This window comes from Phyllostomus discolor, chromosome 1 (assembly GCF_004126475.2).
Source record: "Phyllostomus discolor isolate MPI-MPIP mPhyDis1 chromosome 1, mPhyDis1.pri.v3, whole genome shotgun sequence".
Classification (NCBI taxonomy): domain Eukaryota; kingdom Metazoa; phylum Chordata; class Mammalia; order Chiroptera; family Phyllostomidae; genus Phyllostomus; species Phyllostomus discolor.
In genome coordinates, this window is record NC_040903.2 from 185,378,073 (window position 1) to 185,395,207 (window position 17,135).

The 17,135-nt window shown below is 40.0% G+C and overlaps 1 protein-coding gene and 1 long non-coding RNA gene across 4 annotated transcripts; one reads left to right on the forward strand and one right to left on the reverse strand.

The window, feature by feature from the left end:
- The first annotated feature begins 36 nt into the window (after positions 1–36).
- On the forward strand, positions 37–14,907 carry LOC114492994 (JNK1/MAPK8 associated membrane protein). Of its 3 annotated transcripts, none has more exons than XM_028507665.2 (7): positions 37–139; positions 2,135–2,226; positions 2,801–2,955; positions 6,658–6,864; positions 10,236–10,417; positions 12,177–12,253; positions 14,056–14,907. In XM_028507665.2, exons 1-7 carry the CDS (start codon positions 136–138, stop codon positions 14,272–14,274), a joined length of 936 nt encoding a protein of 311 aa, XP_028363466.1. In that variant the 5' UTR covers positions 37–135; the 3' UTR covers positions 14,275–14,907. The 3 variants fall into 3 exon arrangements, with proteins under 3 accessions (XP_028363466.1, XP_035866415.1, XP_028363467.1); XM_028507666.2 differs by having other exon boundaries at positions 50–139; positions 2,153–2,226; positions 14,056–14,346; XM_036010522.1 differs by lacking the exon at positions 12,177–12,253 and having other exon boundaries at positions 14,056–14,165.
- Positions 14,769–15,932, reverse strand: LOC118497050. Its single transcript, XR_004899600.1, has 2 exons — positions 15,731–15,932; positions 14,769–14,886 (listed from the first exon to the last, which is right to left on the reverse strand). It is a non-coding gene; the product is annotated as an uncharacterized LOC118497050 (long non-coding RNA).
- Positions 15,933–17,135: the final 1,203 nt, after the last annotated feature.

The window sequence follows — 17,135 nt, forward strand, 5'->3', positions numbered from 1 at the left end:
GAGGCGGGTCTTCGAAGCGGTTTGCCCGGGTTACCAGGAGACGGAACTACGGAGACTTCTATGCTCCGGAAGTCTGGGCCCAGCAGCCGGGTCGGCTAATCCTGGAGCATCTCCAGGATAATTTAGGAGCGGCCAATGGGTACGTGGTAACCGGGGTCCCGGGAAGCGTTTGTCATTGTCCCCGGTTTTTCCCTAGGCCGCTGGCTCTGGGCTCAGCCCCCGTGGGCGGCCCCCAGGTAGCGGCTCATCCTAGCTTCTTGCTCCCACCCGCCCCGGGGCTGGGCCCCAGACTCTTCCCGGGCTCTGGGGTGGAGTGAGATGGGATGGAGAGGTGTCGGCTCCAGACCCGCTGCAGAGAGGAAGCCGAGCGCGTGCGGGGAGGGGGAAAGGCTAGGCTTTTATTGTTCTGTTCAGAAGGACATTTCAATTTCTGTGTCAGTCCCATTCTTTAACATTCCTGAGAGTTGACTTTAAAATCTATTCGCGGGCGTTAGTCTGGGCAGAAAAACAGTAAAGGAAGCAGAAGCTGCTTGCCGTATCACTGTTGTCTCTTGCTTCAGCATCAAACCTCAGCTAACAGGGCCCTTAAGAAAGGTTGGGGGTGGGGGGAAGTCAAACTTTCAGCTCTCGTTTACCGAAGAAAATGTAAGGGAAAAGTGAACGGATAATGGGAGTCAGGCTTTTGTTTGGCTGATGATAAGTTGTTGCTGGTTTTCAGGACTTGAGGTTTGAAAAACTTGACATTACTTACATTTAAATGTATTTATTAAGCATCTACTAGATGCAATGCCTGGGTAGAAGAAACTTCCAATTCTTTAACTTCTGCCTTCTCAAAAAATCTGAAACACTTCATTTCCATCTGTTAGTTTAGAACGTTGTAATTACAATTGATTTAAAAATAAGGGCCAAATAAGGTAAAGAAGCCCGTGGGTTTTCTTTAAATTTCAGAAATTTGATGTGAAAATATTACAGTTGAGGCATTTTTGTCAGTGCTAGGTCTTTTTTCCCCCTCAGCAGCACAAGGAGAAAAAAAATTAAAAGTCTATTCGAATTTGAAAGGAGAAGGAGTATTGTGAATCGGTCCATTTCCAGACTGAATTCATGAAGAATTTGGGAAATGATTGCTCAAGAATAATTGTAAAAATGCATCGTTTTCACATTAAATTACATTTGACCTCAGTTGTTTTGGATTTTTTCCACACTAGGCTGTGGGTTCCCTGATGGCAGGGTCTCTGTCATGTTCCTCTGTGGACCATTAGTTTCCCGTTCCCAGTGGAATCGGGCACTTAATCTGTGGATATTGAATGACTAGATCAGTGAATGAAGGGAAACATGTCACTGATGAGAAATCCTGTCTCAATAACTTCTACCTGTTGGTGAGGTCAGAGACAATCTGTAGGTCCTGAGGTTGTTTTGTTTTTGTCTTTGTTTTTGTTTTTGTAAAGAAGAGCTGCTTTTTATTTTCCCCAAGCCTTGAGATCGGGGGATTGATTCCAAGGCAGGGGTTCCCAAATATCGGTCAGAGGCCCAGTGACAGCTTGCTAAAATTTTCACTTGTCCCTGACAAAAAATGACAAGAGTTAGGACAATGTAATAAGCTTTTTATAAAGTTGAATTTGTTGACTCTACAGGCCTGCCCTTTATTCTGAAATTATGTCCTTTATGCTTTTCTGGTGGTAAAATGTGTTCTATGACAGAAGAGGGTGATAATCAGTGTTGCATGCGTGTGCATGAGCACAGGCACTCACCTTCCTACCTGAGCAAAATGAAAAGCAGTGATCCTCCCCTAATCCTCTTATTACAGACAGACAGTGTGCATTCGGCAGACTAGACCACCTGATGAAGGGGTGGGGCTAGGCCTTGAGGTCCCAGGGATACCTCTGGATTTGCTGGTAGAGGACTAGCGATGTTAATGATGAGAAACTGTATCAACATCAGAGTTCCAGTATAACTTTCTGCAGTGCCCCAGTGTAAAGGAGAAATTTAATTTTTAAAATAAATGCATCAAGACTTTTGTCATACATATGATTTTTTTTAATTGAAAGTGTGTTGATATTTCTGCCAAGTGCTTCAACTTGCACTAATTTTTATAATCACAAGAGATGTTACTGTACTGGCATTTGTTTTTAAAAAGCTGTCGATATTCAACCAGCATGCCTTGGACTTTACTGTGGGAAGACCCTGTTATTTAAAAATGGCTCAACGGAAATATATGGAGAATGTGGGGTAAGTCTTCATGTTTGTATGCTACTTCATTTGTAAACTCTTCGCTTTTGAAATATTTTCACACGTAGAATATCTTTTTTCTTCAGTCTATTCATTAACTTATAAAAAATATGTAGGCATTAATAAAATATTTGTGTCTTTGTATTGATTGATGGATACTACATCCTTTTTGACAGTCACAGTTATTGTGTTTTTTAAAACATTTTATAATTTTGTAGTAATTTTTAATTTTTATTAATGATATAGTACAGTGACTTGAACATCCAAGTAAATTAACTTTACAGTTCCAGGATACTTGTTTGCAATTATTTTTACACACTATTAATTACTAGGTTTTTCATTTACTATTAGCTAATTTAGTAACTTAGTGAAAGGACTCCTTTAAGAGCATTACACAGATATAGGCAAATACACTGTAGATTTCTTTTTATTTTACTTATGCTTTCTCTTTGTTTATTTCTAAAAAATGCACATGGAAACAGATGTTTAAACAGAAATGGGATATCTTATATTTTGGGGATGTTGATGTTCTCAAGCAAGCAATAGCTGTACACACTGTTTTTATACATTGTAGGTGTGTCCAAGAGGACAGAGAACAAACGCACAGAAGTACTGTCAGCCGTGCACAGAGTCCCCAGAACTTTATGATTGGCTCTATCTTGGATTCATGGCTATGCTTCCTCTGGTTTTACATTGGTTCTTCATTGAATGGTACTCAGGGAAAAAGAGGTTAGCACTTTCTGTGAATGTATCTAGATGGACTGATGTTGGAATAATGACCACTTAGAAGACCTTATCAAGTAATTATACTACCTCTCTTGTTTTAATTATTTTTATTTATTTATTTACTTTGTTTTAGAGAGAGGGGAAGTGAGGGAAAAAGAGAGGGAGGGAAACGTCGATGTGTGAAAGATACATAGGTCGGTTGCCTATCTCACACATTCAGCTGGGAGCCTGGCCCCCAGCCCAGCATATATGCCCACTGGGAATCGAACCAGCGACCTTTCAGTTCCTAGGCCGGCACTCAACCTACTGAGCCACACCAGCCAGGGCTGTTGTTTTAAAAGTGCTAAACCTGTTTTTGCCTTATTTTCTGATTACTTTTGATTGTGGCAAGAAAACTTAACGATAGGGCATGCCTCAGTAATTATTAAGGGAAGTATCTGTCATCTGTTTTAAATGAGCTTGAAGAAATTTTTTAAAAAGTATTTGACATTTTTTAAAATAGATTTTTTAAAACCCTAAATTATCATATTTATAGCCCTGGCTAAGTAGCTCACTTGGTTGAAGTGTCATCCCAAGCACCAAAAGAATGCAGGTTCGATTCTTGGTCAGGGCACTCACCTAGGTTGTGTGTCAGGCCCATCGGGGTGCCTGCGGGCGGGGACTGCTCAGGGTTCCTCTCGCACACCGGTGTTTCTCTCTCTCTCTCTCAAACCAGTAACCATATACCAGGGTGTGGGTTAAAAAAACTATAATCTTTATTGGTTTTTTACAAAGAATGGCTTTTGTTTATAAACTTTATTGTTCTAGAGCAAATACTTTGTAATTGAATTTGCTACTAGTAATCTTCTGTAATGTAGTTAAAATGATACAGCTGCAACCTAATTATGAAAACTCACACTAACACATTAACTTCATAAACATTTATGAAGCACTGTGTTTTGCATTGAGAAGATCAAAGGAGGTGGTACACAAATAACTGACATGGTTTATAGCCGTAATCATGTAGCAAAGACAAATGTATATAAACGAAATGTAATATAAATCAATCTTAAAAGTATATAAACAAAAAGTGTATGGAAGCATTGGAAACAAAATGCTCTGAAATCACAAAGAGTGGAAGAGATAAATTGTGCCCACTAGGATCTGAAAGACATGAGGAAAAAACGTTTTAGGCAGAGCAAACAGCTTGAAGAGTGTGGCACAGAGGTACAAACCATGTGCCCTGTTACGGTGGGAATGGAAGGAATCCCTGTGGTCGAAGTGTGGACTGTGTGTGAAAGAGAGGTAGCGAAAAGGAGAGTGGGAAGGGTAGACTGAGGCCAGAATGTGAAGTTTTCTTTTTATTTTTTAATTGTACCCTTTATTTTTTTATCCTTATTCTATTACAGTTGTCTCAATGTTTTCCCCCTTTGCCCTCCTTGCCTATCCCTCCCTGCGCTCCTTGTGCCCCCCGCCCCCACAGTCAATCCCCACACCATTGTCCATGTCCATGGGTCATTCACACATGTTCTTTGACTAGTTCCTTCCCCTTCTTTCCACCACCATTCTCCTCCTTCTTCTCTTCTGGTCACTCTGTTTCATGTTTCTATATCTCTGGTTCTGTTTTGCTCATTAGTTTTTGTTCATTAGATTTCTCTTATAAGTGAGATCATATGGTATTTGTCTTTCACCAGCCGGCTAATGTCACTTAGCATAATATTCTCCAGTGCCATCCATGCTCTTACAAAAGGTTGAAGTTCCTTCTTTCTTTTGCTGCATAATATTCCATTGTGCAGATGAACCACAGTTTTTTGATCCACTATCTACTGATGGACACTTAAGTTGTGAAGTTTCTTGATGAGGATGGGAACTTTATTCTGATGGGAATGAGGAATCAAATTCTGCCCTAGTATATTTTAGCCACACTGGTGTTTAGTTCCTCTGACTTCTCGGCGTCTTTCCTGCTTTAGATCCTTTCCCTTTCTCCAGGCTGTTTTTTCTGCCTGGAATACTTTCTTGTCCCTCTCACTGCAACTTTTTACCTCTCTGCCTTTTTTCCTTCAGGTTTCAGTTTAAGTTACACCTTGGAGAGGTCTTCGCAAGCCAAGCTAAAGTAGATCTGTGCCCTTATTTTTCTTTTTAAATAGCACTCTTCATTTTGTTGTTTCTGTTTTGTGTTTAGCGCTCAACACAATTTATAGTAAGTTATGTTTGAGTTTTCTCAATTAACGTTCTGCCCACCCCTGACTCTAAGCTGCAAGAGGGCAGTGGGCATCCCTGTTGTTCCTCACGGAATCGCCAAGACCAGCTTACAACCGCTGGCATGTTGGAGATGCTCGCTTAGTATTTACCGAGTGAATGGTTTATTGGCCAAGGTTTACTTGAGGAAGATATCCTCTGGGAAGGGTGGATGAGAAATCAGAGGGCTACCCAAGAAACACTGATGGCCAGATTCCAGTCCCGGGAATGGGAATGGAAGGGATGGTCAGATGAATGATGAATTAGGATCAGCACTTCTCTGCATTCTACTTAATAAAGCCACGGTGATTATCTATGTTGAAAGAAACTTTTTTCCCCCCAGAAGAATCTGTAAATTGATTTTTAAAAAGCAGCTCTTATTCTTTTAATTTTTGTTATGAGTAATGAAAGATTATGATGAGAAAGATGTGAATATGTTAAAGCCAATATAGAATAAATGCTCAGTTAATTATTGGGACTTCTCAGGTCAAAGTAGAGAAGAGGTGGTGGAGGAAAGGGGGTACCTTCCAAATGCATTACAACTAAAACATGAAGTATGTTTTGAGGGATAATTTGGAGCAGATAGAGCTTTCTTTTCTTCCCTTCCCCTTCCCCTTCCTCTTATTGATTCCAGAGAGAGGGGAAGAGAAGGAGAGAGGCAGAGCAACATCAATTGACTGCCACTTGCACACACCCTAAGTGGGGACCAAACCCGCAGCTGAGGCTTGTGCCCTGACCGGATTCACACCCAGAACCTCTTGGTTTGTGGGACGACACCCAACCAACTGAACCAGGTTGGTCAGGGTGAGGGTAAAGCTTTGTTTTGTAGGTAGAACAGAGGAGTGGTCAGCGCTTAGGCAGGAACAGTGGACTTAAAACGGAGTTGCGTCACTGTGCTTACCCTACCTAGTAAGTTGGTAACAAGGAACACAAAGGCCTTCTTTTTCATTTTCCTGAGATATTGGACTTCTAATATAGGAAGTAGGGGCCTGGCTGTCTGAGGCTAACCAGTGTTTCTCAACCCCTTTGTCATTGTTACCTCTTTAATTCCATAATTCCACCTACCCCCATGAAATTTACTTTTATCTGTTTATGTAGTGTATGTACATAAGTCCTTTATTATAAAAAGTGGAAGAGTATTTTATCCTCAGGAGTTAACAGTGAAAATTTCTTTTAGAAACAATTTCTTGAGTCCTGGCTGGTGTGGCTCAGTGGATTGAGTGCCAGACTGCGAACCAAAGGGTCAGTGGTTGGATTCCCAGTCAGGGCACATGCCTGGGTTGTGGGCCAGGTCCCCAGTAGGGGGTGCACAAGAGGCAACCACACATTGATGATTCTCTTCCTCTCCTCCTTCCCTTCCTCTCTCTCTAAAAAAATAAATAAAGTCTTAAAAAAAAAAGAAACCATGTTTTGAATCATATCCAGGTTTTATAAAAAACTATTTGGCACTAACACTTTTTTGGTAATTGTGCTCCTTTTTTCTATTAGCTCCAGTGCACTTTTCCAACACATTACTGCATTATTTGAATGCAGTGTGGCAGCTATTATCACCTTGCTTGTGAGTGATCCAGTCGGTGTTCTTTATATCCGTTCATGTCGAGTATTGATGCTTTCTGATTGGTACACAATGCTTTACAACCCAAGTCCAGATTACGTGACCACAGTGCACTGTACTCACGAAGCTGTCTACCCACTGTAAGTATTTATTTAGACTAAGAATCTTTTTTTAAAAAAATGATAATTACAGATTTCATTTATTTCAACAGGTTGAGCATTGTAAAATGGTATCTAGGCACAGGAAGAAATACACAGAAATGATTTTCTTAAGGGAACATCATCTGATAGGAGAAAATAGAAATACATCTTAGTATAATAGAAGTGAAAGTATTTTTGTATTGGTGTTAAAGTATGTGTAGACACTTACAAATTAAACCATACATGTTTCTTAAAAAGGGATTTGTAAGGAAAACCTTTCTGATATGCAGCAGAGAAGTAATATCTGACACGCAGGAAGGAGTATGGGCTTTGGAGTGAAAAACGGGCCCGAGTTTGAATCCCGGGTCTCCCAGTAGTTGTGTCAGCTGGAGCCTGTTCAGAGCCTCTTGTAGCTCAGTTTCCCCATTTGTACAACGGGAATGATGATCCTTTACGAGGTGGGGATGAGGGTTAAATAAATCCGTACACGTCAGATACAGGGCAGCGCCTTACATGTAGGAAGCACCGAGTAGTAGCTGATATTGTTAGAATGTTTGGGCTAATGTTCTTTCTTTTTTGTTTTTGTTTTTTTTCCCCAAATGCAATTTCAAATGTTTTATTTTAGAAGTATCAAATTCATAGCATTCTGTATAATACCATCCCAGACTACTTCATTTTTAGAATTTTTGTAAATTGCTGGTGTCCATTTGATGTGTTTTTGAGAAAGTTCTTAATAGTACTAAGTGCCAAAACACACATACACATATGTAAAAAGGTAGTTTTCAAAAAATGAGATCCAGGTATAAAGATGTCAAAATCTTTTACACCTGCCCAGCTTTAGCCCTGCAGATTATTTATTCCATGTATATATTCTCTCTCTCTCTCTCTCTCTCCATATATATGGCTAAAACACACACACACACACACACACACACACACACACACACATAAAGGACTGATAAAGCCCTTTGTTGATTTTTATAGAGCTGTACCCTCAGCTTCAATGAATGAAGTAATAGCTACATAGTATTCCCACATGAATGTACTATAAAATTTAACCAGTTTTCTGTTGTTGAATGTTTATTTTTCTCCTGAGTTTCTTTATTACGTGATAAAAAAAACCTTATTCATGAAGGTTTTTTTGTGTATCCTGGAATATTTCCCTTTGATAAACTTCTACAAGTAAAGTTGTTGGACGGAAGGATATAAACATTTTAGGATTTGGGATGCACCTCTCCAGACTACGTCCTAGAGAGGGACCAGCATGCGCTTCTCACTAACGTATGAGAGTCCTCCTGGCCAGCCTTCCGCAAATACGAATATTCAACGGATAGAATTAATATATTTTTTAACCTATTTTTCTCTTTTAAAAAATATATTTTATTGATTATGCTATTACAGTTGTCCCATTTTCCCTTATTCAATCCCCTCCGCCCTGCACACCCTCTCCCACCCACATTCCCCCCTTTTAGTTCATGTCCATGGGTCATGCTTATAAGTTCTTTGGCTTCTACATTTCCTATACTGTTCGTACCCCCACCCCCGTCTATTTTCCACCTACCATTTATGCTACTTATTCTCTGTACCTTTTCCCCCTCTCTCCTCCTCCCACTCCCCTGTTGCTAACCCTCCATGTGATCTCCATTTCTGTGGTTCGTTTTTTGTTTTAGTTGATTGCTTAGTTTGCTTTTGTTTTTGTTTTAGGCATGGTTGTTAATAACTGTGAGTTTGCTGTCATTTTACTGTACATGTTTTTTTATCTTCCTTTTCTTAGTTAAGTCCCTTTAATATTTCATATAATAAGGGCTAGGTGATGATGAACTCCTTTAACTTGACCTTATCTGAGAAGCACTTTATCTGCCCTTCCATTCTAAATGAAAGCTTTGCTGGATAGAGCAATCTGGGATACAGGTCCTTGACTTTCATGACTTGGAATACTCCTTTCCAGTCCCTTCTTGCCTGTAAGGTCTCTTTTGAGAAATCAGCTGACAGTTCCCATAAGGGAACTCCTTTGTAGGTAACTGTCTGCTTTTTTCTTGCTGCTTCTAAGATGCTCTCCTTACCTTTAATCTCTGCTAATGTAATTATGATGTGCCTTGGTGTGTGCTTCCTTGGGTCCACCTTCTTTGGGACCCTCTGAGCTTCCTGGACTTCCTGGAAGTCTACTTCCTTTGCCAGATTGAAGAAATTCTCTTTCACTATTTGTTCAAATAAGTTTTCAATGTGTTGCTCTTCCTCTTCCCCTTCTGGTACCCCTATAATTAGAATGTTGGAATGTTTAAAGATGTCCTGGAGGTTCCTAAGCCTCTCCTCATTTTTTTGAATTCTTATTTCTTCATTCTTTTCTGGTTAGATGTTTCTTTCTTATTCTAGCCCACACCGTTGATTTGAGTCCCAGTTTCCTTCTCATCACTATTGGTTCCCTGTACATTTTCCATTATTTCACTTATCACAGCCTTCATTTTTTCATCTAATTTGTGAAGAAATTCAACCATTTCTGTGAGCATCCTGATCACCAGTGCTTTGAACTGTGCATCTGATAGGTTGGCTACCTCTTTGTCACTTAGTTGTATTTGTTCTGGTGCTTCGATCTGTTCTTTTGTTTTGGCCATTTTTTTTTTTTGTCCTCATGTGCCTGTTACGTATGAGGGGCGGAGCCTTAGGTATTCGCCAGGGCAGGGTAACGAGGTCGCAGGGTTGTGATGCTGTATGTGGGGGCGGGGTCCAAGAGGGGACAATGGTGCTAGCTCAGCTCTCTGCCGGATTTCAGTCACTTCCCCCACTTCCCATAAGCAAAGTGAGCCCTTCTGGTGCTGATTCCTGGTAGGTGGGCTTGTGTACATTCTAGGACCCCATAGGTCTCTCCAAGGAACTCTCCTGTGAGGCTGGGAGTTTCTTCCATTGCTGCCTCAACCCCCACAGGTGTTTTTAATCAGAGGTTTGAGGCTTTATTTCCTGCACCGGAGCCCTGGGTTGCTCAGTCCGTCTGGCTCCCTGTTGTTCCTCCCGGTTTATCTGCACGTGAATGTGGGGCCGCCCCGTCCGCCAGCTGAGCCTCACCAGTCTGCCAGCCACCGCCTTTCCATGGGTCCTCTCCACCCTGGCTGCCTATCTCGGCCCCTGCTACGGGTCTGGATGGATGTTTCTTCTTTAACTCCTTGGTTGTCAGACTTCCGTTCAGTTCAATTTCCTTCAGTTCTGGTTGTTTTTTGTTTTTAAATTGTTGTTGACCTTATTTTGGTTGTGCGAGGAGGCAGTGTGTCTACCTACACCTCCATCTTGGCCTGAAGTCTACTTTTTTAACCTTTTATGGGATCAATGATAAACTATTTTAGAACATATTTTTGATAATATAATTTCTTATTTTACAGCTACACCATTGTGTTTATCTATTATGCCTTCTGCTTGGTATTGATGATGCTGCTCCGACCTCTGCTGGTAAAGAAGATTGCCTGTGGGCTAGGGAAGTCTGATCGATTTAAAAGTATTTATGCGGCACTTTACTTCTTCCCAATTTTGACCGTGCTCCAGGCAGTCGGCGGAGGCCTGTTATGTAAGTTTGCTGGGAAAATAGCTCGTGTAGTTATTATATGTGATGAAAAATATTTTCACTGAGTATAATTTTTGCACTTTTTCTTTAAAGTAGAATTTCTTCATATTCTTGAAGATTAACCATAGTATATATTTTTGCTGAAATATAATAAGCCTTATTTTGAAAAATGGTTGTTTTTTTGGAATGAAATAGAAATTCTCAAGAAATCAGTGGCAGCTAATCAGAACTGATGTCTGTTTAGACAGTGCTTTGTATTTGAAGCTTATAACCTAAACAGGAATATTTTTAAGACCTAAGTATAAATTAAAAAACAAAAACTGGCTTTTGCAAATAATATATGGAAGTTATTCTTGGTAATGTATCCTATTTATCATTGTTAGGTCTTAGATTTCTAAGTTTCTTTATGGAAGCCTTTTCAATACAGTAAAAGAAGCTTCAGTATATTCTTTTTAAATTTTATTATTATTTTTTATCCTCACTCGAGGACATGCTTATTGATTTTCCAGAGAGTGGAAAGGAGGGAGAGAGTGAGGCAGAGAAACATCAATCAGTTGCCTCTTGTAGGCGCCCTCCCCCGGGGACCAAACCCGCAACCAAGGCACATGCCCTGACCAGGGCTTGAACCTGCAATCCTTTGGTTTATTAGACAGTGCTCCAACCAACTTAGCCAAACCAGCCTGGGTGATTATTTTAATATAACCATTCATGCATGTATCTGGCACCCAGTTAGACTAAACTGTCATGCAAAAGAAGAAAAAGAAAAAGTTGGCATTAAAGGGCTCATATACTACTAAGAAAGCTGCAGTAGCTGAGAGGACACAGTATGACATTGACCGTTGTTGCAGGGATGTTAGGTACCAGGGTAGAGGGCAAACCTGGCCTAAAGGAACTAGGCAAGACTTGGCATCCGTAAGCAAGTCATGTAGCTTGGTAATGAATTTGGTTCAAGATTAGGGTGGTGCTTTGAGGGTAAGGCCAAGGGAAATTGCAGAGTAGTCAGGGCTGTGTTGCCTCATATTCTGGTTTACAGATGTATCGTTTTCAGCTGGACTGCATGGTATTTGAAAATCTGTGGTTCCTTCTAGCTCCTGTCGTTCTCTATTTCCTTAGATTTGGCCCAAACTTCAGCTATGAACCTGCCTGGCTGGCCTCTGTAGGCATCTGAGGTTGCTATTCTTGCTCTAGAGAATAGAGACCTACTCTACAAAGAATTTTAGGCAGAAGAGAAACATGACTAGGTTTGCATTCTACAGAGAAAACTGGGGGGCAGCATGGAAGGTGGATGGCAGGGAAACAACCTGGGGGATCAGTTGGGAGATTATGAGCCAAGTCTGCCTGACCTAAAGCAGAAAGACACTAGGAGTGAAAATCTCCTTTGAAGGTAGAACTAACTGAACTAGGTGACACTGCATGCAAGGGTTGAGGGAATGGGAGGAGAACACGATAAAGTAGCTTTCTGACTTGGTAACTGGTAAATGGAAAAACGGAATATTAGAAGCAAAGAGGTTGGTGAGAAGTGAAGTCATTTTTGGCTGTGCGTGGAGTGGGCAACAGAGTACAGGTTATGTACACCTGCCTGGTGCCAGGGCTGGGATGACTTACGAATTGTCAGCTTTCAGATCCCTGTGTCCTGGGCATGAGTCTGTCATGGGACTGGCTGAAAGATTTTCCAGTTATGGGGACAACTGTACTGTTTGAATTTTTGTTTATCCAGAAAATGTGCTTAATTTTCAACAGAATGCCAATGTTTGTTTTCCAGATTACGCCTTCCCGTACATTATACTAGTGTTGTCTTTGGTCACTCTCGCTGTGTACATGTCGGCCTCCGAAATAGAGGTAGGAAAAGTTTTTTCCTCTGTTAGAGGTTTTTCCATGGATTTCACAATTGAACAAGAGAATAATACATAGGACAGCACAACGGATTGTCTCAGTGATCCTTGGCTACTTGATGACACTAAGTAGCTTTTAGCTCATTGGTTATGTTTATGAAAGGTTGTCTGTTTGCCTGGGAATTAGTGAAGTAGTCAGGCTCAGCTATCTAGCATGTTGGAGAAAAAAATCCTTTCAATTATTTGCCCATAGGACATACTTAATTATGAAATGTTGAAACTTACATCATTTTGAGGGAAACATAAGAGTGCTTTATTGCATACAGCACTAATTTTATACTGTTTATCGTGGCAGCACTGCCATCAGTAATTACATTATTCATTCTCCACCCTTCTGTGTTGTGTCCCCAATTTAATTTTTTTTTATTTTGGATGTTTATGTCTGTCCTCTAATATCTATAATATTTTAGTGATTTGGAAGTAACATTAGTTCTGATAGTGTTTCTGGTTTGAGATACCCATTTTGTGCCTCTAACTTATTATTATTTCAGTGGAAGGTCAGTGTTAGAAGGCCCTTTATTTTGAGCCTAAATTCTAAAGGAATAGAAGTGTCAAATACCTTAGTACTTACTGTTCCACCTCGTACTCAATGACCTACTGTTTATGTGCTGTCTTTAACTGCCCACTGCACTGGGCAAGAGAACATGCTTTCTCATAATTCTTAACTTAAAAGGGCTCGACCCAGAGAAAGTAAGTTGTAAACTATTTTGGAATGATTGCTGTTGATGATTCTCTTTCTGTTACACCAGACAGAGAGGGAGCGGGAGTGACTTTTAGACAGAAAATACCGTAGAGGAGCTAGGTAGAGTATTTTGATGGTGATTATTCACATGCTCTCATTTGTACACTGACCTCATTTCTCCTGTGATCTTTAATGCAGTATGTATAAGTAGATAAGCAAATTAGTTTTGGCACCTTTTTCAACTCTAGAGAAATATTTGAGGGGGAAATGATTGTTTGAATAAAATGCAGTTTTTGCATTTTTGTTTATTATCCATAGCTACTGTGGGTAGTAGTTATGTTAGCTTGAAACCTGTTTGTCTCTCTGCCCCTGGGAATCTCTCCTGTGTAAAATGTCCGTGTACTGCGATGAGCACTCAACGCATAAATCAGAAGTAGAGACCTGCAGTAGGAAAAGAAAGTCTAGCTGTAGCTGAGTAGATGAGCCCTTTAGTAAAAGGAAGTCACGTTGTATTGCAAATTATACTTCAGAATGTTTATTAGCACATGCAGCTATTACTTTTGTGATAATCTGGTCCTTTTAGCACATTATAGAGCTATATTCGAGATTAAAAGGAAATCAGCGTAGTCACATGTCATTTCTGCTGCCTTCTAATTATGCAGGAATGCTGGAGGGGAAGGGGTTCGGTGTGCGCACCTCCTGTCTCACCTGTAGACTCAGCGGCAGTGGATCAGGGCAGGAAGAGGGCACATCATGGGGAGTTCCCCTTCTGGTGCATTCTTTCTGAAGAAGCCATAGAGTTTCCAGCGCCCAGTGGTGCTGTACACTAGCACTTAGAGGCATTCCTGGCGCTGCCTCTGCCTGCCGCTGGGACCGCTGGAAGCCTCCTTTTCTCCCCTGTGCAGTGTGGGGGCTGGTGTGAGTGCTCTCATAGGTCCCTTTTAGCTCCACTGGTTGGCAATTCTGAGGTTATGACTTTTAAATACATTTAATTAAAATATAATAAATGATCTAGCTGATTCAGTCCGGTAACGTTTCTCTTTTCTTTCTTTTGTGAAATTACATAGAACTGCTATGATCTCCTGGTCAGGAAGAAAAGACTCATCGTTCTCTTCAGCCACTGGCTACTTCATGCTTATGGAATAATTTCCATTTCCAGAGTGGACAAACTCGAACAGGATTTACCCCTTTTGGCTTTGGTGCCCACGCCAGCCCTTTTTTACTTGTTCACTGCAAAATTTACTGAACCTTCACGGATACTCTCAGAAGGAGCCAATGGACACTGAATATAAAATGCCAAAAAACCCTAAGAAGTATTCTTAATAAAAAAGTACAGAAATAAAAAATATGTATTAGTATTCTTCTGCAATACATGGAAATAAGACTGTCAGTATATCTTAATGTTTTTGGTTGGTTGGTTTGGTTTTGCTTTTGACTTGAGACTTGACGGTTAGACCCGGAAAACACAGACCACACTGTCCCACAGTGGAACACACCAGACCCTCACAACACACCGTTCCGTGGCACTGGGAGCCTCAGGAAGCACTTGACTCGCAAAGATTTAAGTTACTGTTCAGAGTAAAATCATGTTCCTGTTCCATGTCTGTGTACCTGCCAGTATGCTGCTTCTGTTTTTAAGGAAAACTTCAACAAGTGTAATCTGAAACCTTCACCCCGGTTGTGCATGCCCGTTGTGTTTCAGCTGGTTTTCAAATGTAGTGAATTACAAAGACACACACCTGTGGGGTCTGGTAGCGAACATAGAAATAAAGTATGTCAATCTTACCTATTTATTTTGACCAACACAGTATTTTGATCTATTACAAAAATAGACCTCAATTTATATAACAGGTTTTCTGTTTATGGGTAGTTTGCTTGAAGTTATCTTCGGGTTATTCCTGTTTGTGTAAAGAAAAACAGTCATGAAAAACTTAACTACAGAAAGCCTCAAATGTTTTGCATTTGTATTTGCCACAATAATCATTGGAAGTTCAGAATATTAAGTAGTGAGATGAATGTCTTTTTCCCAAATGAATAAACACGTGTGCTCACATACTCCTTTCTTCTTACAACTCATTTTTTTTTGCGGAACATCATTACTTTAAAAAAATTATTGTTCAATTCCAGTTGTCCCCACTTTTCGCCCATTACGCTCACCTACCCACCCCCACCCACCCCGCCCTGTGGGCTGTGTCCACAGGTCCTTTACACAGGTTCTTCGACTTGACCCTTTTTCCCCTTCTTTACCCCATTGTCCTCAACCCATCCCCTCCCTTCTGGTCACCCGTATTTATTTCCATGTGTCTGGTCTATTTTGCTTGCTTGTTTTGTTGATTAGACCCCACCTATAGATGAGACGGCTCATTTTTTAAGGGTACACATGCATGCCATATTTTTGGATTCTGAAGCACTGTTTTTTTCCCTACATTGTGATATCTCTGAATCTTAACAATTGATGGCTTCTTAGATTTAACAAAGTACAGAAAATATACCAGGTGTAAACTGTTTTCCTGAGGTGGTTATTGATGGGTATGCTGCTTGTCAATTTTTATAATTGTAACCATGGAAGCAAAAATAAGATTTTTAGTGCTTAACCTGATAGTTTGACCATGTTTATTCTTTTGTATTGTTTGGGAGGTTATTTACCAATTCTGCTACTGGTGGGAGTTACACAAGTTTGTTAAATTTCAAACTTTAAGACTTCTATTGACAGTTGCAAATTGTGAAAAAAAGTACACTCACTTTTTCAGTAGTTTATGCCTTTTGAATTCACAGCAGTTGTATCCTTGAAATTATTTTGTTAATGTTTTTTGCAGTACTCCAGCAAACGGGAAACAGGCTTTTTTGATACGTCTTTCTTTCTTCTTTTCTGTAGGAATAAAAATAAAATGTAAAACTCCCATATGTATCTTAGATAGGTTTGGGTGGTTATTAGTGTCCATTAAAATTCTAAGTTGCCCAAAGGATCCCAGAATTGGGTGTTGTACAGTTGGAAAGGGGAGGCCTGGTGGGTTGTGTATCCGATCCCCAGGACTATTTTTGCCCCACTGCATTTGGGGCCACTTTAAGTCGTGTCCTGTTCTATGAGAAAAATGTGTATGCAGAAGGAGAAATCATACAAGTAATCATGATTACAAGTCCTCGAATGCAAAGAACTTCAGGAATACTTAATATATATCTTTTTAATTTGCATTTTTAAGAACATGAATAATTAAAATATAGTTATTAAAAGTATTCAAAAATTACCCTTGCCCTAGCTCAACTTTGTTTTGGCTTAGGTCCATGTATATTACAATCCTCACGACTACAGTAATTACTTCACTAACCAGTACTGGATAGGTAATTTAAAAGTTGAAATATTTTCTTGATTAATTTGGGCCAATTGACCAATTTAAGTTAGTGTTACGTTTTTGTCTAAAACCATCAGTTTGCAAGACTTGACAGTACATTGGAGCAGCTGGAGAGATTTCCAAAACCCGGCCTGGGTCCCTCCCCAGCAGTTCCCGTGGCGCTCCGTGTGGGCCCAGCACAAGGGTTTCTAAAACCTCCCGGCGACTCTGATATTTGGGAACCGTTGTCCAAACACTCTTCCTAGTTACAATCTTAATTTTCCCAAAAGACCTTTTCACAGTTTCTGGGAAAGTCATTTTTTAAATTATTTCTTACTGAAATTTTGATTCTGCTGGATTATAACTGTTCTTTTCCAGAAATAAATTATCAAAATACAGATAATTGTGTAGCTTTTTTCCATTACAATAACAAATAACTTTAACAGACACTTATATGAATTATTTAATATTTCTTTTGAAATATCTCTTGGCCATGAAAAGTGTCTGTAGAGCAGATAGCAAGATAGCAGATAGTATTTGGTTAATACACAAATTGTTTATCTGCAACCTTAATTATAGTACATGTATATATAGTATATAACTCAAGGGCTTTTGGAATTTTAAAAGAAAATAATATTACTTCCGGCCAACATGGAGGCGTAGGTAGACACACTGTGCCTCCTTGCACAACCAAAATAAGGACAACAATTTAGAAACAAAAAACAAGCACCGACAGAAAATTGAACTGTATGGAAGTCTGACAACCAAGGAGTTAAAAAAGTAGACACATTCATCCAGAGTGGCAGCTGGTGGGCCCA